The sequence below is a fragment of the Thalia democratica genome, chromosome 4 (genome assembly GCF_965202585.1).
Source record: "Thalia democratica chromosome 4, ktThaDemo2.hap1.1, whole genome shotgun sequence".
Classification (NCBI taxonomy): domain Eukaryota; kingdom Metazoa; phylum Chordata; class Thaliacea; order Salpida; family Salpidae; genus Thalia; species Thalia democratica.
In genome coordinates, this window is record NC_139168.1 from 26,839,758 (window position 1) to 26,863,204 (window position 23,447).

General features: G+C 26.9%; 1 protein-coding gene across 1 annotated transcript; it reads left to right on the forward strand.

Moving 5' to 3' along the window:
- The first annotated feature begins 7,416 nt into the window (after positions 1-7,416).
- On the forward strand, positions 7,417-23,114 carry LOC145832911 (F-box/LRR-repeat protein 4-like). Its single transcript, XM_082940112.1, has 11 exons — positions 7,417-7,684; positions 9,712-9,855; positions 10,561-10,746; positions 11,286-11,356; positions 12,403-12,680; positions 13,692-13,859; positions 14,741-15,019; positions 16,667-16,761; positions 18,090-18,224; positions 20,248-20,388; positions 22,323-23,114. Exons 1-11 carry the CDS (start codon positions 7,458-7,460, stop codon positions 22,498-22,500), a joined length of 1,902 nt encoding a protein of 633 aa, XP_082796238.1. The 5' UTR covers positions 7,417-7,457; the 3' UTR covers positions 22,501-23,114.
- The last annotated feature ends 333 nt before the right edge of the window (positions 23,115-23,447 follow it).

Consider the following 23,447-nt stretch of genomic DNA (forward strand, 5'->3'; position numbering starts at 1 on the left):
TAACTTTTCAAAGAGTTTAAAGCTTTCTATGTTTTATCATAAACAATATGTTTTAAAAGCTCTAAAAAAGATTTTTTGATAAGCAAAACATAATTTATTTAAAATTGGTAAAAATATTCTTAACAATTTTTAAGATAAAATTTATTAACCATAAAAACTCTGTTTTTGTAAATAATAATTATAAAACTTTTCAAAAAAATAGTGTCCGTACTTTTTTTCACTTAGGTTTCGACTGTAAAGCTATTTATATTAACAATTATGTTATATAAAAACTAGCGTTGTAAAAGGTATTTGTACTGTTATGAATGGGTTTGAAGGATATCTATAGACTTTAGAAACTTTACAAGTATAAAGTTCTAAAAATTAAGATTTAATAAATTCAATTGGTTAAAATAGTTTCTTAAGTTTAAAAAAAAAAATTATGGAAGTAATTTAGCCGTGAAAATAAAAACAAATGTTTTGTATGTAATAGTTATGTAGCTTTTTTGTAAAATTTTTTTTGTTTAATAATGAAATAGTTTTTCAAGACTACTATCTGAATTTTTCTAATGTTTTTAGAATAAACAACATGATCTATTTATTTTTACTTTAAATGTTTTTTAAGTATTAAATTATGACTTTATTTTAACACCTAATGAAAATGTTGCACGTTTGATTTTTTATAAAACTTAACAGTTTTTAAAACGATTGAAAACTTGTTTTTTAATTGCGCAAACTTTATTAGTAAATTCTTTTCACTAGCTACAAAACCTGTTTTCATAAGGTATTTTATTCTTTTAATACATTTTCAGTTCTAATATAACTATTAACATTACAAAACTTTTTTTTTATTTATCATTTTTAAAATTAAACTAAATTGCAATAAAACGTAGAAAAAATTTTTAAAACAGTTAAAAACATCTAAAATGTTTTCAAATATCGGTCGTCTTTATTTTCCAAAGCAAACCCAGTTTTAGTAAACTTTTATTTAAATCACTATTAAAACATTAACTTTACAATATGTGAGCTTAATATGTTTTGTCTAGTTTTGAAATGAGCTTAGAATAGATATATTTTATGTGATAAATTTAAAACTTGTCGTATACAACTCCCGACTAAGTTGAAAAGGATTGTTAATACGATAAGTTATTTTGAATATCAATAAGTACATGTTTTTTGCAACTAAACGTTCCTAATTATATTTTCTTACATTATACAACTTCGAAATAAAAGTAACTTGATTTGTTTGAAAACTTTGTTTTTTGAAATAAATCGAAGCTCATAAATGTGGTCAAAAAACCTAATGTATAAAATGACCTCTCGGTAAATGAGTTACATATTACCTATTTACGTAAAGTACTTTGAGCTTTTTTTTTATTTTAAATAATATTTTACTTTAGTTTATTTTATTTATAAAATATTTTACTTTACTTTCTATATTACAACACAATGCATACTTATATTGTATGTTTTACTTTTAAAATTAAATTAAATACAAGCCTTGTTCTTTGTTTTAATATTTAGAGAAAAACAGAAAACAAATATACTCTAAATAATATGTAAGGATTTAAAGCATGTAAATTACAAAAAGCATTTTGTTTAAATTGTCAACATATATTTTTTGCATAAAGTTGTTCGTATAATTTCTAAAAATTTTGTAAACTATTTAAACTTTGATAGCTTTTCAGTAAAGTAAAATCGCAAATACATTTGTAATCCACATTGATTATAAAGTACATCTTTGATGCAACTAAAATTAAGTTTATTGAAAACACAATTTATTTTTGTAAAGCTTTTTTTTTGCGTTATAGTTAAAAAGAATAGTTTGGTTTTGGTACTGGTTTTAACTCAAAAATATAAACATAAGTCACTCATTTTAAAAAGGTTTATTAATTATATTAATTTGCGCATCATCAGAAAAATCTTCCTAAAAACTGATAAAATTATAGTGTAAATATAGATACATACAATGAATTTGAAAAGTCTAGCTAAAAATTGTTACGTCATAAAGTATAAAAGTCTGTTAAAAGGTTTAAATTAGAGTTAAGTTATACTTTGCAAACTTTATGTTATTTATAAAACAAAATAGTTAAAAAAAAACATTTAAGATAAAGGAAGTTTTACCTGAAATTAAATTAAATAAAAAGTAAATTACATAATACGACAAATTGCTACAACAATAATATTAAAACACGCTATTTATAAAATTTTAAATTGTAAAAATCTCTTTGTATAAAATTTTCGGCTCGCGAGTTCTAATAAACGAAAATTCTAGAACTGAGATATGGTAGAAGTTTCTCGTTCTGGATATAATTTTGAACCTACTATCCAGGTAGTTTTCAGCACAACTAGCGTTTTTGAAGAGGTGATCATGGATAGATGATTGTTCACCTTTTGGCTTTATGTCATTTTAAATAAACCTTTTTAGCTTTTTCGTGACATGCTGCTCTCGCCTGACGTGGAAACGTTGCGATGTTCGACCTACGTAGTCGTTTACGCAATGACATTTAAATATGTATACTACATTACTTAAATCATGGGTAGGTGTGGCGTCTTTGACAACTCCGTTAAGCGGGCGGTTGGTGTTGTACACAGCACGTAGTTAAACGCTATTAAAGGTAGATTTGCTTGTTAATGAAGCTTGCTTAGTCAGTCTTATTGAGTTTTCACCCATATAAGGAAGGCGGAGGTAGACTGGGCAATGATGTGTTTTTGTTTAAACAATTTTGTTTTATTAATAGTATAAAGTTACAAAGTATAACTTAACTCTAGTTTAAACCTTTCAAACTGACTTTTATACTTTGTGACGTAACTATTTTTAGCTAGGCTTTTCAAACTCATTGTATATAACTAAATTTACACTATACTATAATACATTTTTAGCAAGATTATTTTTATGATGTGCTAAATGAAACTAGTTAATAATTTTTTTTTAAATGAGTGACTTATGTTCATAATTTTATAGCTTAAAAGAATTATATTAACTTTTTTGAAAATTAGTCAATTCTATATAAATAAGATTTGTTTAAAACAACTGATGATCTCCTTTGTGCCAATTTAGGAGTAAAACATTATTTTGTTGATTATAAACTGTAAAAATAAATAATAGAGAAAATTATACGAAACATGTGAAATACGGCTTTTAGATTTAAATTTACAACAGTAGTTAATGTACGCATATGAATTTAAAAACTTTAAGCTATTTAAAAAAATCATAAAAAAGTCTGTAAAACTTATTTAGTTTATAAGAGTGCTTTACTAAAATTTTTTTTTACTAAAAGTTAATTAAAACTTCTATCATAACTCATAAGATAAGGGTTTCTTAAAGCTAGCGATAATACTCCCTTGGAGGAGATTATTGCTATCAATCGGCTATATATTGTTTGTTGAAAGACAAAATATTTTGTCTTAAGATCCTGTGCACAAAAAAACCTTTAAGTTATGGAAGCGCACCCGCACACCACAGTTACCTTTTGATGTATTTTTCTCCAGTACAAAATAACAGAAAGGGGACAAAAAAGTTAATGAATAATCAGTTATTAAATGTTTTAGACAAGACATTAAAAGGTGTCCGCGGTGTGCGACAAGATAACCGTAAGGGTCTTCGTGCACCAGGTCCTAGGACCAAAAATTTTGAGCTCTTTTCTATCGTTAAATAAATTATCGAAGAAATAATAAAATTAAAGAAGTATTATCGAACAAAGAAGTTAAGATTAATTTTGCGCTTTTTTAAGAGGAAGATTGTAAATATAGGTTTAAAAAAAGCTTTATTTAGATTTTAGATGTATACTTTATCATTAAATGCAAGGTTAAAACAGTTTTGCTTGCTCTGTTTTTCTGATCAAGTAGAATAGTTTACTGCGCTATACTAAAAACCTACAACATAGAAATAAACAAATCAAAACTGCATTATAATTCGCTTCTGTTATTTGTTTTCAATCAAAGCTAATCAAGCATTAAGCTATTTGTTTTTCTCATTATAGATTTGATGCTACTAAATACTATGGATTAGTCCAATCTTAACACAATTGAGCAAGAATTAAAACAAGAAGTATTTTTTAATAAATATTTACTGTTTAATTCATTATATAATTCACATTTCTGATTTGAGTAATTAAAACCTACAACTGGCATTCTTTATTAAAGAATAAAAATGAATTTATATAATAATTAAAATAGAGTTTGTTATAATGATGCAGTTTTCGTTAAATTTCTGCAATTTTTTTTGTCTCAAAGTAGTTTAACTATCTTCTTTTTATAATTTTTTATAAGAGAACACAAGCACCATATTTGAAGAACATGTGTAATTATATATTTTCTAAAATAGTTCATTTTAGCAATAAATATGTTTTTGTGGCAAAAATTTTGTTTTTAATTTATTAATTGTTGTCATAAAGTAAAAAATTTAAACAGTTTTTTAGAGTTTTAAATATAGAGTTTAAAAAAAAAAGAAATTTTATAATTCAGTAAATTGAAAATGAAATATAATCTAACCACCCAAGTTTTTGTTAAGTTTTTTGCAAGATATATATATACAAATGTGATTGCTTATTTTGTAGTTTACTAAATATTCAGTATTTCAAGTTGTTTTAAGTATTTCTTTATTTTCTTGATTATAATCTACAACTATAAGCTACTTTTTATGGTTTTCTATAAACTATGTTATTAAAGTCTATATTTGATATTAAAAAGCTTGTGTAAAAAAATTATTAAAGCTATAAAAGCATACTTTGTTGGGTTATAATAATTTCAAATCTAATGTGTTGACCATTTTTCTAATTTTTAGTATAAACTTGTCATGATAACTTAAAAACACATGTGATCGATTCAATCATTGTTTATTCTTACTTAAAGTAATTCAAAACAACTTTCAATAATCTTTCCGATTACAAAGTTTACAATGAAAATATCTCCAATTGTATCATTCTTAAAAAGTTAAAACAAATTTTAAGAGTTAAGAGTAAAAGTGTTAATTTTTTTTTACTAAAAATGACATTGGATCTTATATGAAAGCTTGAAGTACAAACTACAAGCAACTTTTTATAGAATTGAAAAATGTTATTTAACTTTTGAGATATTGTAGTTTTTATAATAAGTTTCCGATACAAACATATGGACCGCAAATTTTTCAGTGTCAATTTTCTCGGAAATTTAAAAAATTACTAAAAACCTATCTTCTCCTTTATTTTGTGAGCTAAAGACCTCAAACTATAGGAAATGTTCCTTTTACAATTTAAAAGACTTTGAATGTTGGAATTTTAAAAATATTAAGTAATAAAAATTTTAAATAAAAAAATAACAAAAAAATAGGTGTTTTTTTTTAATAAAAGTTTTAATTTTCAAAAAAAAAAAACAAATTCCTGCATTTAATCTTTATAAAATTTGATAATACACTTTCTGTGAAAATTTGAAGAAGGTAGCCTAAAAAATAAAGGAGGAGATAGATTTTTAGTTAAAAGGTCTTTTTTCACGTTTATAGTTTGTGCCTCCCATTAGGAACCTATTGACTTTGACTGCTCATATGTCAAAAAATACTTTGAATTTTTTCAAGAGGTTAAAAATTTCTGATAGCTTAGATAAAACTCTATAAAATAAGATCAATTTGTAAAAATTAAGGTGGGACCCCCCTATGCCCTTAAATTTATTTTTTGTTTAATTAATTTTGTAAACCAATCTACTTAAAAGAATGAAAAAAATTAAAAAAAAGACTAAATTACTGACTTAATAACATTAAAACACCACTTTTCAAACAGATTATATCTTAATAACTAATATCATCATGGCATTGGAATTCATCAACAACGTCACCAGCGACTTCAACACCGACTTCATCGAGTCCACCATTGGCTTCAACTTTGAGCAGTTGAGTAACAAGACCCTGAACCCGTTTGACACCCAGTTCAGCACCGCGTGGTTTGTCATGGCCACCTTGTTCGTGCTGGTCATCCTCAGCCTGGTCACCGTGGCCATCTTGTCTTCCGTCACTGAGACCGTGGGTGACTGCTGCTGCGGTCCAAGCAAGCCCAAGAACAAGGTTGACAAGATGGAAATGAGCAGGCGCACTTAAGTTTTTGCTGGATCTCACTATTGGTTCCTGGATTTTTGACTGTCATTTAGTATACATCTGTTCATAAACTCCTGGATTTTCTGCAGTTTCACTCAGGACTTTTTTATGTTAAAATGTTTTATGTTTCATGATCATGTTTGTATGAATGAGTTGTTTGATTAGAGTTATACATTTTATACACAGTAAGTGCAAATACTTAATAAATAATTTTATTGGTTTACAATTCAATACACTTTTTATAATATTCAAATTCAAATAAATTATATTGCTTCTAATTATAAGTTTTTTTTTGAGTGTTATGTCTAGAAACTTAAGTTAACTTGTATAAATCATGTACAAACAATTAAAAAATAATTTACTTTTTGTATATAAAAGTCATTGAGGGTTATGTAAATTAAATACATTCTGTTATTTTTAGCTGTGATTTGTAGCTGATTTCAAAGTTAAGTTCAAAATTTCTTATAATTAGTAAAATTTAGTGATTTGTATTATATTTTTGTACAGAATTGTTGTTACAATGTAAACTCTTTATATTTATGTTGCTAAAATAATGACAATAAAGCTTCTTTAAAAAGTTAGTCCTACCCATTACAACTAGTAACCCATAATTCATATTGTAACGTACTAGCTTTTCTGAAGCTTTTTATGATTTACTTATAAGTTTTTAGATCGTAAAGATATGATACTCTCTAAAATTTATAATTTTATAGTTCCTTTTTCCTCAAATTTAGTTTGCAAAAAGTGCAGTTTTTTATGATTAACACTATCAAAACACTTAAAATTGTAATTTAGTACCTCAAGCAGTAAGTTAAATTGTGTAGTTTTGAACACTTGTAGTTAATACAAATTTTTCAAATCACCGAAGTTGTAAAGTAAATAAGTAAAATATTTGGATACTAACATTATATTATTTTAAAATTCATTTTAACTGTACATTTGGCTTATTATTTATTTTCTTTATAAATAAAAACTAAATAAGTTTTAGTTAAACATAATTAATCTAGTTGTTTTGGTTTGTTGATCATTTGAAGTGTAATTCTTCAATCTTATTAGTTATCATGTCACTTTTACTTTTCTTGTTGTCAAACAAATCACAGCAGTTTTAACTTGACAGTTTTGTATTTTCATCATGCGTTCCAAACTCAATGATACAAAAATTAAATATTATTTTTAAATATTTAGTTTAGTCCTAGTTAATTAAGCAACACTATTTATACAAACAAAACATACATTTCCATTAGTTTTTATGTGTTATATTATATGTGTAAAAATTAAAGTGTGTATTGATTTCTTCAAAGTTTTTTGTCTGTTTCAACAATCTTAACAACATTTCACAACAATTTCAAATAATTCATTTTACACACAGATGGCCACCTAGCGGTAGTAGTTTTTTGTAAAAGTAAATTTCAAAATGACACGCAAGCAGCAGATGTATGTGCGGCAGTTTGCTTCGGGGGTGGCGGACTTCAGCAGCCAGTACGGCAGCGACGCCCCCAGGAGTTTCTCCTACTCCATGCAGAACATCGTGGGCGAGCCAAAGATATTTCCCAGGTACGGGGACTTCACCCAAAGCGCGGTGATGCGGACTTACGGGGGCTGGTGGGATGAGGATGAGGGGGGTTTTTCTGCGAGACCCAGGTTTGTTGGTTTAAAAATCTAGTATTTTAATTGCAGCATGTTTGAGATTTCATTGTCATTTGTTGTGCTTGGGGTTAAAACAATAGTTTATTTCCCAGCTTAAATTATGATCTGTTAGTACAAGTAAGTAATTGTGTGTACTTTATTCAGGGTTCGTGCGCGTCAGGCTAAGTCAGGCTAAATCAGGCTAAATCAGTTTTTTTGAAAAAAGTTGAAAAACGTCAGGCTAAATCAGTTTTTTATTTAAAAATTTGAGAATCTCAGTTTTTGTCAGTTCAAATGCATGAAATTTTTTTAATTAAGATCAAATTGAGATGTGAATTTATTTCTAAATAAAGATTTAGTTATTAAAGTCGAAATCAGTCAGTATTTGTAAAAATAAGTGCTTAGAACCTTTTGTTGAATCTCTAAAATAATTTTAAGAATCTTCATTATTTTGTTTTTAGTAGATTATATACGTCATAATTATAAAAATTCATAAAAAAGTACAGTTTAAACATTACAGTTTAGTTCAACAACTTAGCTGTTTGTCTGAATTTGTTTACATGAGCTTTGTTTTTCAGAGCTTAGTTGGTTAAACTGTTTTTTATTATACATTTTATTATATATTATATAGTTGTATAAATGTTTTTTATTCATTCGTTTATAAAGATTTTTTTGAATAGCTTATGTAATAACATAAAAAGCTTAAACTGTTTTTTTAGTTTGAGAAGTTATTTCAAAAATTATGTTGTTAATGAAAAGATAAGTTTTAGAGTCCAGATCATGTGTTTAATACTTATCTTTATGTATTTGTTTAAAAGGATTCTTTGAAATAACGTATGTAATATCATGATTAGTTTAATTTGTTATTTCAAAAATTAAGATGCTTTAATGATAACATAAAGTTTTTGAGAGATGTGTTTAATTACATTTTGTTTTTCTTTTACAGACTTATTCACATTTCTGTTTTAATAAAAGCTTTTGTCCAGTCATGTAACTTATAATTGACGAATTCAAGTACTAATTGACACGAACCCTGTATATGGGTGATAAGTGGTGGATGTAACTAAGCCCCAAAATTTAATAAAGGTATGAATTCATTGAAGCAGAAATTATAATGACCAGTTAAAAATATTCAAGTTGCTGGGTAAGCGATTGATAAGTGTTGAAAAATAATTCATTTATATTTTTATTTTCTTTAAAAGTAGTTTTGTGAATACTTTTATTGCGTTAATTTGCTAATTAACACCCCCCAAAACCCAAAATGCCTTCTGAAGGTGATTTTTTCTACTTTGAAAAAATGTCAGGCTAAATAGGTCTCTGTCAGGCTAAATGAAAAGGAATTTCGCGCACGAACCCTGTTTATTGATTTAGTATTTTTTAGAGTAAAAGTTTAAAGTTAGGGTCAACATTTTTTTGGTTATTTGTCGCTGCAAAACTTAAGGTTTTAAGATTTCAAAAACTAATAAAGAATAAAGGAAAAAATCGATTAAATGTAAACCTAATTGCTATTGTTAGGCTATTCATTTATGGTAGGGTTATATTCAGGATTATTTTCTATTAACAAAATAATTTAAATAATGTTTCCTTCTTTAAAGTATAATATTAAGTAGGTTCTCTAAATAATTAACTCGTGTTTTTATTTTGGTTTACAAGTTTAAAAATCTATTTTACTTTACTTCAGACCTACTTAAATTGATAAAAACGGAAAATGTGACTTATTTATTCACGGAAATTAATTTTAAATAAAACCTGTTTGTGTAATTTTTTTGCTTAAATCAAATAAAGATATTTAATTTTTATAAGTAATCAGGTTACTAGCGTAAAAGTTTTAATTAATGTAGGTTTTAGTTAGTACAACCTAAGAATTAGTTGTTTTATCTCACTTAGTCTTTAATTTATTGTTGTGTGTTCTGCAAAAATCTCAAGTCTATTGTAGGTTGAAAGTTGCAAATTTCGTAAAATTTCTTTGAACCTCTATTTCATACATTTATCTGATTTTAGTATAATCATTAAGAAATGTTTATTGTAACAACTGAAAACAGATCAGCCGAGTTCTGCAGCGAAGACTACATCGACTTGATATTCGAGCAGGCAGTGTACCCGTGGTCGATAGCGATATACGAGACTTTCAATCCGGGCGCCGTGGTCCGAATTCTTGCGTACTGCGAGCACTTTCCCGATCACGAGTTAGTTTGCTGTTTTATTTGCTATCGAATGGTTACATTTACATTATAAAATTTTTATACAATATACTATTGAATTGTAGGTTTGAATGCTGTTATGTAAATAAAATAGCTAAGTAAATTTCCTTTGTATAAACTTATTTGTGTCTAGCCATGTTTACATTACTTATGCTATATATATATATATATAAATATAAGTTAGTATGCTGTTTTGTTTGCTACCTACAGCACAAGTTAATAACATTTATAACGTGCAATTTTGTATGTTCTTACTGAGTTGTGAGTTTGAATTCTGTTTTTTGTTTGTAATAAGTTAAACTAGTTCTGTGAAAGTCCTTTATTATAGTGTTTTTAGTACATTGTTTTACAAGTTTTAACCTGTATCAATTAATTGTTACAAAATTTTTACTAAATATTTAAGTGTCTTTGTGTTCAAGTTTAGTATTTATTAAAACAAGTTTGTTTGTTTAAAGGTCTACAATGAAATTGTAATTTTAGTTTTAATTAAATTTAATTGTAAGTTTCTGAGAAAGTGTTTTAAGTAGTTTCTTATCAAAAACAAGGTTAGTTCGTGGAAAAAGTGTGTCTTGCCCAATAATTTATATTTCTTAAAAAGTAGTTAACAACTATTACGGCAAATTTTAGTTTAAAATAACGTATAACACAACAAAGTATTTACAAATATATAAAAATTAATGTTAAAACCAGCATAGAGAACGTCGATTCGTCGGACGCGACCAACCTGGACCTGCACAAGAAGCTGATCGCCATGCCGTGCACGGGTTCCGCCAACAGGTGGCGCGTTTTGTGGCAGGGCAAGCCCCTGAACAACAACCGCAGGAAGGAGGCGCAAGTGTTCGCGCCGGTTTTGAACGAAATAAGGCACCGCACCAGGTATGACCAGTTGGTGAAAGTTAAAAGTATAACTATTTAATCAGGTTTGCCACATGCTATGGCTTGTTTGAAGTTTTTCGGAAACCTAGGCTAGTAGTGTTAAACTTCTTAAATTTAAACTTAAGTTTTATGATTTAAAACCATTTTGCGATGTTAAAAGCTGTTTATTTTCTATTTTGTTTACTAAAACTTTTTTTTTTTTAATTCAAGCTTAATTTACAGTAGTTATGTTCAATTTTTGACTGATTTTTCAACTCAGGCAAAATCAGGCTAATTTTTGGTCTCGCAGTCTGGATTTTTTGTCTAAAAGAGTGGCAACCCTGTGTTATTTGGCATGCAATAATGAAGTGTGTAAATTTTAAACTAATTTGTTAATACTAGTACAAGATAAAGATAACTATTTTTGACTAATATTTAGAAGTAATTAATTTACTGACGTTATTGTGTATTTTTAGCATAAATGTACATTAATTGTTTATGTAAAAAGAGAGACTTTTACTTGATATAAACAAACCAAAATGTTTTATTAATGTAATTAGGTTTATAAGAATAGAATTCTGCCACTCATGTTTGGATTATTACACAGAAATTGATGCTGTTGAACTTATAGGTTTGTTTATTTTTAATATTATTCAGGTTGATGCTAAAAATAAATAAAATTTAATATTTTGAAATACAGTAGCTTTTTTATTAATTTAAATTTTTATTAACATTTTTTAAAATTGTTCGTTTTAATTGTTACAGAAATTATGTTAGCTTTCTTAAGTTTATGATAAGTATAGCTGCACTAAATACGAAATTTCAAACAAAGTCCTATTTTTTAACATTGTTGTAGTATATATATATATAAGTTTTTAGAGGTTTTATAAGTAAATGGTTTATTATATAAAGTAACTTATGTTGACTAAATCATTAACTACTTTAAAATATTTGTAAATAATTTTTTGATCTAGTTTTGATATTTTTACACATGTAAAAGGCATGTTAAAAATGAAAGCAGAAGAACAAATTTTATGTAAGATTCATTTCATAATTTTAAATATCTTAAGTAATAGTTTTTGCTCTAAATATGATAAAGCTAAATTTTAGTTAGTTTGTTTTGAAAAGCTGAAATAAAAACAGAAAATAGAACACCCACTTTTTATTTTAGTTAAAACTACTTTTCTTATGACTTTTTATCTATTTAATATATCAAAGTTTAGCTTCAAGAACATGTTTGTTTGTAGTAGAAAAATTACTTTGTGTTGTACACTAAAACTTGTTAATAGTAAAAGTTATATTTGCATTTTTAATTTCTTTAAACTTTTACAAATAATATTAGTAACGAAATTTACTGCAGAAAAATTTTAACTTTAGGTTAAAAAAAAAACAATAGTTAACAACTAAGTTATTACATGAATTTTACATAAAGAGTTAGACAAGTAAAAGCTTAACATCTATAACTTCAAATTAATTTTCAAGTCAAGCATGATAAATTAAAATAACTACCTAACTACGTGTTAATATACAAATGACATTTTTTTAAATGAAAAGTCATGAATTTGTTATTTTTCAAATTACTTTTTACAGGAATACTGAAACTATCTCCAAAATTATAATTTCATTATAGTTATAAATATATAATATATATTATAAATCATAAACCTTTTCACGCAGGAACACTGAAATTATCTCTCTCAACTTCGGTGGATCCCCTTCCACTGTCCCTCATTCCGACCAACATCATTAGTGACGTCATAAACGACCTCATGGACGTCACGGACTCGAAAATGGATGTTTCATTGACAAAACTCAATGACGTCACGATGAAAAGCGTGTGTGACGTAACAAAGACATTCAACTGGGAAGTCGATTATTTTTCGCTTCTGCCTGTGGAAGTTTTGGAGAAAATTTTCGGTTTTCTGCCGCTTCCAGACCTCTTCAACGCGGCCAAGGTATAAAAAATATACAAATATTAAATCTATTTTTTTATAAGTAATTTTTTTTATACATAAAAAGCTGAATGCAATGTAGCAGAAGCCACCAGTTATAAACTTGTTGAGTAATTTCACAACAATTTTCAAAAAGTTCGTAACAAAAATGTTTGCACGTTTTACACTCTCGTTTGTTTAAACAAGCTTTAATGGTTGTTTATTATTATAAACTGTGTTAAGTTTTATTTGCAAAGCTGTTTCTAAATAATTAATATAAAAAACAACTCAGGTAGAAACTGATTGAAGCATTTATAAAATCTTTTATGTTAATGCAATACATAATTACAAATAAGTTGCACTTTTTTACATCTAGGACTTATGCTTAAAACCCATGCTATTTTATGTCACTAACTTTTTATTTAATATCTGTAGTCTATGAAAAATTTCAAATACTTATGTGGACAAACACTATCATGACCCATAGCTTTTATCTAAACTCAAGTTACCTATAAACTGTAGAAAATAATTAAAACACTTTTTTAACAATTTTAAACCAGCACACGAATTTATTTCTTAAAGTTTTAAATATAAAAATAACTCTTATGATTTCTTTGACTCTAATTTCATTTAAGTAAATAACAGTTAGATTCATTTTTAATCAATTTATTCAAAGCTGGTGAAAAGGTATTCCATAGGTAAATGAATTTATAGGTAGTTAACCATGTTTAACAAAGGCTTTAATCATACCAATGCGATCATCAGGCCAGAAGCCTTCGGTAGACCGAGACCGGTTTCGTCCTGATCATGACTCATCAGTCATTCACAACCGAAAAACTTGCAGTCATCAATCTACAAAAGGTCTCAGTCCACCGAAGGCTTGTGGTCTGGCGATCGAATTTTAATGATCAAGCCTTGTGTTGAACTTGAGCTTGTCTCACGGCACGCGAAAGTTCAGGCTTCTGCTCTGCGGACTTTTGCCGATGTTTTTGTTGATGGTAATTAAATTATTTTCACTCAAAACAACCCGAACAGGTGTGCAGGTCGTTCAGGTACCTGTCCTACGACGGCAGGTTCCTCAGGTTCGTCCAGCTGCGTCCTTACTGGCACCAGGCGGATTCCAACCTCCTCAACTGCCTCCGGATCAGGTTTCCGCGCGTCCTCCCGAACCAGATAAACCCCAAAAACGACGACCGCTACAATGTGAGTGGTTTTGAGAAAGTATTTTTATGCGTTGTTCAATTACTAGTAATATTTTTGTACTGTAGTTGTTTATTTGTACACTCTGTACCAAAGTTGAGTAAACTAGGCGATGTCGTTTCCTTTGGAACGACAACTAGTAAGGGGACGAAATGTACATGGGTAGTTAACTAGTGATGGGGTGATGTCTAATAACGGGGACGATATTTTAGTCTCGATGATAAAGATGAGTTGGAAATGATGTTGTAAGAAGTTAAAATAAATGTTAATTATTTGATTGTGATAATAATATTGTATAACTCGTTAGTGAATAATTTTAGAGTAAATGTACTTTTTACTTGAGCTTCGAAATAGCTTGTGTGGTTTATGAGTTTTATTGTTTGAAGGTTTACTTTTGTATAAGTCTTTTTGGTACTATAATGATTTTTTATGACCAAGCCTCATAACTAGTAAATTTATTCTGTTTTAATCTTATTTTGTTTAACTTTTCACAAACTCAAGTTTACCCTGGCTAATTTAACCCAGGTTGGCTTTTTTGATACAAAAAGTGAAAATTCTGTAATTAAATTAAACTTTTGTATTCTTTTTTCATACTTACACCAGAAGTTTAAGTTGTTAAAAACTAAAATAGCAGTTAACATAGATAGAGCAAATTCATACCTCAAATATTTTTTTATGCACGCTAAAACATGTTATATGCAACTGACTTAGTTTTTATTGTGCTAAAAGCGCTGAATATTTTTTGAGACTTTAAATTAAGGTTAGGCTGACTCAGGCTAGTTTGTAGCCACAATTATAAACTAGTTTTTATACCTCAAAAAACGGCAACCGTGATAAAGTTTTTCAAAAGTAATAATATTTTTAAATTAGGTTATTATTTTTAGTCGCTTCTCTTCCTCGACATGGGATGGTTCGGCGGCGGTGACGTCATCACCAGCGACCAGATGAACCAATTTCTCCTCACCACCAACACGTCACACCTCACCACTCTGAGCATGACGTCATCGCAGTGCGTCGACGACAAGACTGTGAAGATAGTGACGTCACAGTGCAAGTTGTTGCGTCACTTGGACGTGGCGAGTTGCGAGAAGCCGACGCAGGAGGGTTTGAGGTGTTTGGGCGACTTGAGGAAGCTGGAAACCGTCAACTTGTACAGAACCAAGGTTTGAGAAAATAGTAAATGCAAAAAAAAAGTAACAAAAAATATATAAAGCATAGTTTATGAACTTTAGAGGCTTTTTAATTTATTTTATTCGCTTTTGAAAAGAAAAAATTTAAGAACTACAACTAGTTTGATATAAAAAAGCGGCAATTTGTACAGAATTAAGGTTTTAAAACGATAGTATCAAATTGTAGAGTTAAAGAATAGGTTATTAAGTTTAAAATATAGTAATTCATTAAGTAAATAGGGAGTTACTTAAAAAAAACAATTGTTTTGAAAATAACTAAAAACTTAAAAGTTGTTATTCTACTTAAAAACGTTAATATTTGAATTGTAAAATAGCTAGAAAAAGTTTTGATTACAAAACTAAGGTTTCTTTAAATTAAGGCAAAAAAATTTCAAGGTAATAATTTCATTAAAAAGTCTCTTTACTGAAATTAGTTGAGTATTTCTTAAAATTTAATGATTTCTAAAGCTTTAATGAATTAAGATGTCTTGAAAATTTTTAAATGGTTTTTTAAACAAACAACTAAAGTAAAAGTATAATGTTTCAGTTTAAAGCTTAACAAAAAAGTGATTAGATAGGTTATTCTAAATTACAATTTTGGAAGCTATTGATGCAGACGTTATTAATTATGATTAAATAATCTTATAAATCTAAAAACATAGATTTAATTTTCTTTTTATATTTATAAATTCTTCATCTACATATTATATATCTAATGAAAACAGCTTAAAGTTTTTCATACATAAAAATACAAACAAGTAATAAAAAAAGTCATTGTTTATTATTAAGTTGTGCTTTTGAAAGCTTGTTAGGCATAATGAATTTGAAATGAAAATATTAATAAATACTAAAGTTCAATTTATAACATACATTTCGACTTTAAATTTGGTTGTTAATATGTTTTTAAATGTTTTGTATATAGAACTCACAACAATTTTTTTTGTGTTTATGACTGTTGTAGAATTATTAGTAACTAGTAGTTTTACTAGATAATTTTATCTTTATGCATTGCCTTATACATAAAATTCTACAGAGTTTTCTTCTAGGTTAAAAGTTAAAATTATAAATTGATTGGTGTTGACGTCAGTTAAATATATCTACTTAAAGTATACGTAACAGTCTGTAAAGTATGACTTATTGTTGTGAGGTATTTTAAGAAATTGCTCATAAAAACTGCAAAAACAAGTTAAATAACAAAACTGTTTTCAATTAAGTTAACATAAAACTAATAACTAAGATTTAAAATTATGTAATTTCGTATTGTGAACATTTCTTAACTTAAAATGTTTTTAGAAGTTTAATTTATATAACTTATTAAACCTAACCAAAACTAAATCTTGTAAAAGTAAAAGCTATGATTTTACTTAGTATGTAAGTTTAAAAATGTTCAATGTTTTATTTGTTTTTAAATACAAACTTTGTCTAATTATAATAAATTTCAACTTGAATAAAAAAATGTTTTCTACGCATTATCTTTGTATTTCAACCTAGGTTTAAATATTTATTTCACCATGTTTTTAGTTCTAATAAATTAAAGAAGCGCGCAGTTTTTGTTCTAGTTCAAAATTAAAAAATTTTCTGAGCACACATACCAGAAAAATAGTTAAAATGTTTTTTCTCAACAAAACAATTGACAAACAGGTAGACGATGCAGGAGTGATTTGGATTCTTCAGAACAATCCCCAATTGAAGAAGATCAACATCGGGAGTTGCTTGAAAATTGCAGATTACGACAGGTTGATTGTGATGTGATTTTATGTGTACTCAGTATATTCAATTAGATTTTTTAACTATATAAATTTGTTGGCGTTCAGTGCTAAAACATTGTTTGGTTATGGAAGTAATCAGACGATTAGTATGTAAACTTTACTTAATTGTGTTTGATTTAAATTTTCAGATAAAGCTGTGGACTTTGATTTGTTGTTAAAACATTTAAGAAATATATTTTTGTTTTTTCAATAGTTTCGATTGTACTTTTTTTATACAACTTCAGAAACTTTTTTTTTTATTTGTTAAAATTGATCAAAAAGTAAAGTTTTAAAACCTTTTGATCATAACTATTTCTTCTGTACATAAAGTTTTATAGTTATTTTTAGTGACAATATTTAAAAAAAAACATTTTTCATATATTTCTTTCAATATTTATTCATTGGTTGTTATGTATTTAAAGCTTAAACAGCAATAATCAAACTCAAGTAAAACTATTATTATAGTCTGCAGTCATTGTTCATGCTTGAAAAATTTTGTTTTCATTAAAATCACTTAAATATTCTCTTGATAAGATAAAACTAAAAACTGAAGTACAGGCTTGTATTTTAAATATTACAACAGTAGAGTGTTACCAAAAATATGATTTTCTGTTAAATTTTGAAAATCACCTTACTTTCAATACTAACTTCATTGACATGTGTGTTTAGGACTAAATGCAATAAATTAAAGTTGGAAAAACAAACGACGTAATACTTTTATAACACGCCGTGGAGAAAATTACTTCGAGTGTTTTTGTCATTATGACGTTTTTCAAGTGTAGCGTATATTATGCTGTAAATAGCTTTATTAATTACGCTATTTAAAGCTATTTTATTGTAGGAATAAATTAAAATGGTAATGAATTCGATTATTGCGCGGTTAAAGAAATATGCATGCAAATTTTGTGAACGTTGTTTCAGCCTATATATTATCTTAAAGTTTACTTTAATAATTTTAAGTAACCACTTTTTGATTACATTATAAAATGAGGCTTTGTATATTTTATAAATAAACTTCAAGAACTGTTGCTTATAATTATTGAAATGAACTTTGTAATAAATTGGTCGTTTTGAAAAACTGTAAAGAAAAAAAGAAAAGTAAATACAATTTTCGAATTATTTTCTTAAAATATTAGTATCACCAGTGACTAAAACTCAATTATATTTTGGTTTATTTGCAGTTTACTACTGTACTATAACAGTAAACTTTGGTTAAATATATTTTTTTTTTTCAGCACATAATTTCTTTCTATAAACGTTTAACAACTATTTTTTCTTAAAGTGATGAGTTTTTAATAAAACTGATGAAATTATAGAATATTCGAGGAAATAGCTGCTTACTGCCCCCACATTGAATCCATAGACGTGTGGAGAGCGAAGAGTCTGACATACAGAGGTATCAGGTTCCTGACTGCAAGTTGCAAACATGTAAAGCATCTCGATCTCGGGTGGTGAGTTGTTTTTAATGAGTTTTGTAGTAGTTTTGTTTATCATTTTAATTACTTGGTCATTATTTGTTAATTTTGTTATTGTAATAAGTTTTTAAACTACTGGTAAATTTGTTTTTAATTTTTTTCAACAGTTTTTGTTCATCAAATAACTTTAATACTTTTTCCAATTATTTTAATTTTACTAATAAAATTAATACCTTCAAAAAAACTAGAAAAGCGTTATTAGTTATACTTTAAATTAAATAATATATTTCAATACTTGATTTTTTGCTTAGTGCTTACAAGTAGCTCAAGTACTCTTAATAAGAAGCTTTTCCCTTCATAGTTTTCTTTATAGAAATCTCAGCTATATTTTAGCTTTTTTAAGCAGCGTTTTATAAGTAAAAATATTTATTACTTTGATAACAGATTTTACCTATTTCTATTTTTAAACTTCATAAGTAATCTTAAGTTTTAGACTTTTTATAAAAATTAAGATTAAAATTTACTTTTATTGTAATGCTAGAATTACGTATTATGCTGTTTTTAATAAAAATTTCCGTAAATATTGTACAACAAAGCTTTTTCTTGCTTGCTTTTTAACTGCTAAAGTAAACAAGTAAGTACAAAAAATACCAGCGCATAAAAAAGTTATTGTTATTTGGGCAGAGCAACAAAAGACTTTGATTGCTCCAAAGCTTTAAACTTCATACGTCATAAAAGTACATAAAATTAGGTTGAGTCATATGTTACTTTTATAGATTTTGCAAATTATTTCAAGTTCACATAGTAATTATATTACATATATTTAAAATAATAAATGATAATAAAAGTTTCAGATTTTTAAGTAAAGTTTAAAAATAACAGTAGAAATATTCACGTAAAACAAAAAACTTAAGTTGTTTTTGATCATTTTGAATAGTTAAAATTTTTTATTTAACAGCATCAGATTTTTATATTTACTACAAGTATAAATTAAATGAAAAGTTTTTTTAATTTTTTTTCTAATTGTACTGTTTTATTCTTTCAGTTTTTCTTACTGAAGTGAAAAATCTTAAAAAAGTCTTGAATTCTTGAGTCTTCTTATAAAACAAAGTAAACTGACACCGATTGAATTCTTACATCATTTTTTTCCAAATAAAATTTTGTCGACAAAAAATTAAACTAATATTTTTACAACTGTTGTGCTAGATTGGACTTGTTTTTATTTTCTATATTTTTTTCACTTAGTTTAAAACAAGAAATTTTTTTTAATTTCTTTAAAGTGTTTTAAGTTAAATTTTTTTATAGAATTTTTTTCCTATAGGCCATAGGGGTCCAAATTTTTTGCAAAAATTGAAACTAACTCTTATTCAAAAGCATAAAGAGTATAAACTATAAAATAATTTTTGCACAACAAAAAAATCAATTATTTTTGAGATATACAGTTTAGTAGAAAGTTTCCGAATGCACATGGATGGTATGGAAATTTTAAGGCCCATTTTCTCTAAATTTTAAAAATCTGCTAAAATAATGTCTTCTTCTTATTATTTTAAGCCGTTTACTTCAAATTTTCAGGAAATCTTCCTTTTAGTACTACAAACAGCTTACAGGAAGCGGATTAAAAAAAGGCAATAGAAAAAAAAATAATCCAAACTAAACAAAGTCATATTTACCTTTGAAGAAACTTAATAAAAAGTTCTGTTTCTTACAGGTTATACAAAATTTAATCAAGACTGAGAAAGTTTTAAAACTGTTGCTTGAAAACTACCGGAAGATATAAATTTTTAGTGCAATATTCTTTTTTTCTGTTCTTTTGAATGCGCCTGCGCCCTTCATCAGGAACCTATTGAACTCTCTAACTTTGATCATTTAAATCTCAAAAACTACTGTTAATTTAAAAAACCGGTAAAAAGCAACTAGTAGCTCAGTTATTTATGAAATAAAACTAGTCTAACGTTTTTAAAAGTGATTGTTTTTCTATAACCTAAAATTTTTTAACAAAAAAAAGTTCTTTATTTTCATCTATTCTATAAAATATATCTAATATTGTTACGTCACACAGGTGCAACGGAGTGACGTCATCGACTAATTGCTTCCAGCTTGTGGCGAAACTTCACAAACTACGAAGGTTGCTGGTGACTGCGAACAGAACAATTTGTGATGATGACGTCACAATGATCGCAGACAACTGCCCCCATCTTCAGTATGTTTGTTTGAAAAATATATAAAGATTTAATTAAAAAATACAGAGTTTTTTTTGTTTAAGTTTTGTTTTTTAAGTGAATATTTTAAAAATATATTTAAGTATATATATATATAGATTTACTTGAAAAAATAGAGTTTCTTTGCTAAAATTAAATTTAAAAAAAACCTAAATAATATAGGGATTTTAACTAGTTTATAAACTTAAACTTAAATTATCTGTAGAAAAAAACGGTTTCCAACAATATGTTACTGAAAAAGTATAAAATAGTTGATATTATATTTAAACTTTATTAATTTAGTACATCGTGGTTCAAATCTAAAGTTAATTCTTTAAATTTCAACTTAAGATTAAAAGCTAAAATTGGATTTTATTTTTAGGCAGAATATAAAATAAAAACATATACAGAATATTTTTTTTAAAGTTTTTTAAAGTATTCAGAAAAAAGTATAAATGTTTAGACGATTATTAGAAGCTGTCAATTTCTAGTTAGTCGATATTTGAGATGAGTAACTTTCATAGTTTTGGAAGTTTTTGTAACAACGTATTATATTAAAAACAACATTTTAAATGCAATATGTTTATGAAAAGTTTAAAACACGTTTCTTTTAAAAATATAAACAAAAGTATTAAAAAATTTTATTTCTAAATAATGGTTCGGTATTTAAATTTTTTGCTAATTTGACTTAAAAAAAAAATTAACCTACTCATTTTTTAATACTATAATACAGTGGTTCCCAACCTTTTTGATGCCCCACACCCCTAAAGTCTCTTAATTTGATTTCGCACCCCTAACGCTATATGCTATAACTATTTATTAATAACTTGATTATAAAATCATTGGTTTGATTAATTAATAATTTGTATTTTAATTTTTATGATAGTGTACTATATTATCAAAAATAAAATACTTGGAAATTTATAAAACATAGCAAACTATATTCGAACAAGTTTTATCTATTTTATATAAAGTAGAAAACGTCAGCTGTTCTAAGTTAAGCTTATGTTAAGTTTTATTTTCAAAACTATTAGCAGCTAGGAATTTTCAAAATAATAAAGGTTTGAGTTAAGATTTTTAAAATTTAAAAGATATGTATAAAAGCAAATACAAAAAAAAATTGCATACTTACAACATAAATAAAAAAAAGTAGATTGAAAAAGGTAAACTATTTAGGTTCAAAAAATGAATGAATAGAAATAAAGTTTATGCATTGAATAGTTTTGCTGATCTTCTAAAATTGGTTTTACTAAAGCTAAAAACAAGTTTTCTTAAATGGTATAACATACAGTAATAGCTGTGAACTTTACAATTTACTGATGTTAAATCTTTAAGCACCATTTTCTGCACAACGAAGCTTAATAAACTATTACATTATAAATGTAATAAACTAAACAGAACCAATTTAGAACCAGTTTTAAACAATTAATGGCCACTTAAGAAACTAAAATATTTAAAGAATAGATGATTAAAATTCACTGGTGTAAAACTCTAAGAAAGCTTTACTGAAGTGTCAATTTTAAACTAAAAGCTATTAAATGAAATTAGTAAAATGAATTTACTTCTAGAAAAGCGCTCTTGCTCTATGACGTATTAATAAAATTAGTTTATTCAGAAAATGAGCGCCAAATTCTTTTTATAACAAAATTTACTTTTTAACTTTACAAACTTTATCAGAGAGTGAAAACCTCCTTATTTACAATTCAAAAATTAACAGCCATTTCGCACCCCCTGGAATGCTACCTCGCACCCCCAAGGGGTGCGAGCACCCCTGGTTGGGAACCCCTGCTATAATAGATCAACAAATTTGTTATCACTTAAATATTGGGTCTTAATACTTACTAAACATATAAAAATTATCAATTAAAAAATATTAAACCAAAATGTAACAATAATTTTACATAGTTGTGCTTTCATATTAAAATAAAATTCACAGGCAACTGGACATCCTGGGCACGAGGTTGGTGACCCGCCAGTCGATCGACCACCTCCTCCAAAAATCAACCTGCCTCCGGTTTGTCGACCTGTCCTACTGCCACGCCTTCAACGACCAGGTCGTCCAGCAGCTCAGGACCAAGCATCCGGGAGTGCAGATCAAAAGGGGCTCCTTGTGACGTCATCAAGAACTTTGTCGTGACGTCACAGTGCCGAGTTTGTGACGTCGTAATTGCTCGTTGTGACCTAACAGCTGGTGTTTGGCGAGTTTTCGTAAAATTCTGTGGAATATTTTATATTTTATATGTAGTTTTTATAGTCTACATAAATTTATTCAATAATATTTTGTTAAGCTTGAAATGTTTAAAGATCATCGGATTATTTCTGTAAAGACGATTATTTATTACCTTAAAAAAGTTGTTTTGTTCTTTGTTTATGCATAAAAATTCAAAATATTTCAATACGAACTCTTGCACAAACTTCTAAAAATCTACCTTATTTTTTCGTGTCTGTTTGTCAATTTAATGCTGGTGATCTTACTAACTTGGGGTTTTAAATTTTGTCGTTTTTAGCACTTGCCTTCTCGAACAAGCTTTTGAAATACCTGATTTTTCCATTGTTACTGTCATTGCCCGCAGAAAATTGTTAAATTGTGTTTTAGCCTGTAAAATCCGCAAAAATCCATTGAAAATTCATCATACTTTTATAAATTGCAATATTTTCAAAAAGCTTAATTTGTTGATTTTTTCTACGTAAGTTTTTTAACTAAACTCATCAAATATTTTATATACTGTGAAGTTATAAGCTTTTATTCATTTTGTGTGTTAATAAATAAAACTGCTAATATTTTAAGATTGTTTTTTTAGTTTTTACATTTCTTAAATTTTGCAGGACTTTTAGAAATACCAACTTAAACATTCTTTATGTAGTACAGATTTTAGTACTTAACTTCAGTAATTACAGTTTAGTTTTAAAGAAGTATAAAAGCGAGCCAAAGTTGAATAAAAGTTATAAAATTTATAGGAATACTTGAAAAAATATCCTCAAGTTACTTTTAGGCATAAATATTGTTAACAGTAAAAAAAAATATGACGATTTTAATTTATCAATGTCCAAAGTTGAAAAA

Coding starts and splice junctions, on each gene's coding strand:
- LOC145832911 (XM_082940112.1), top strand. CDS start 7,458: ATGACACGCAAGCAGCAGATGTATGTGCGGCAGTTTGCTTCGGGGGTG. Junction 18,225..20,247: donor AAGCATCTCGATCTCGGGTG/GTGAGTTGTTTT, acceptor TACGTCACACAG/GTGCAACGGAGTGACGTCAT. Junction 20,389..22,322: donor GACAACTGCCCCCATCTTCA/GTATGTTTGTTT, acceptor TAAAATTCACAG/GCAACTGGACATCCTGGGCA.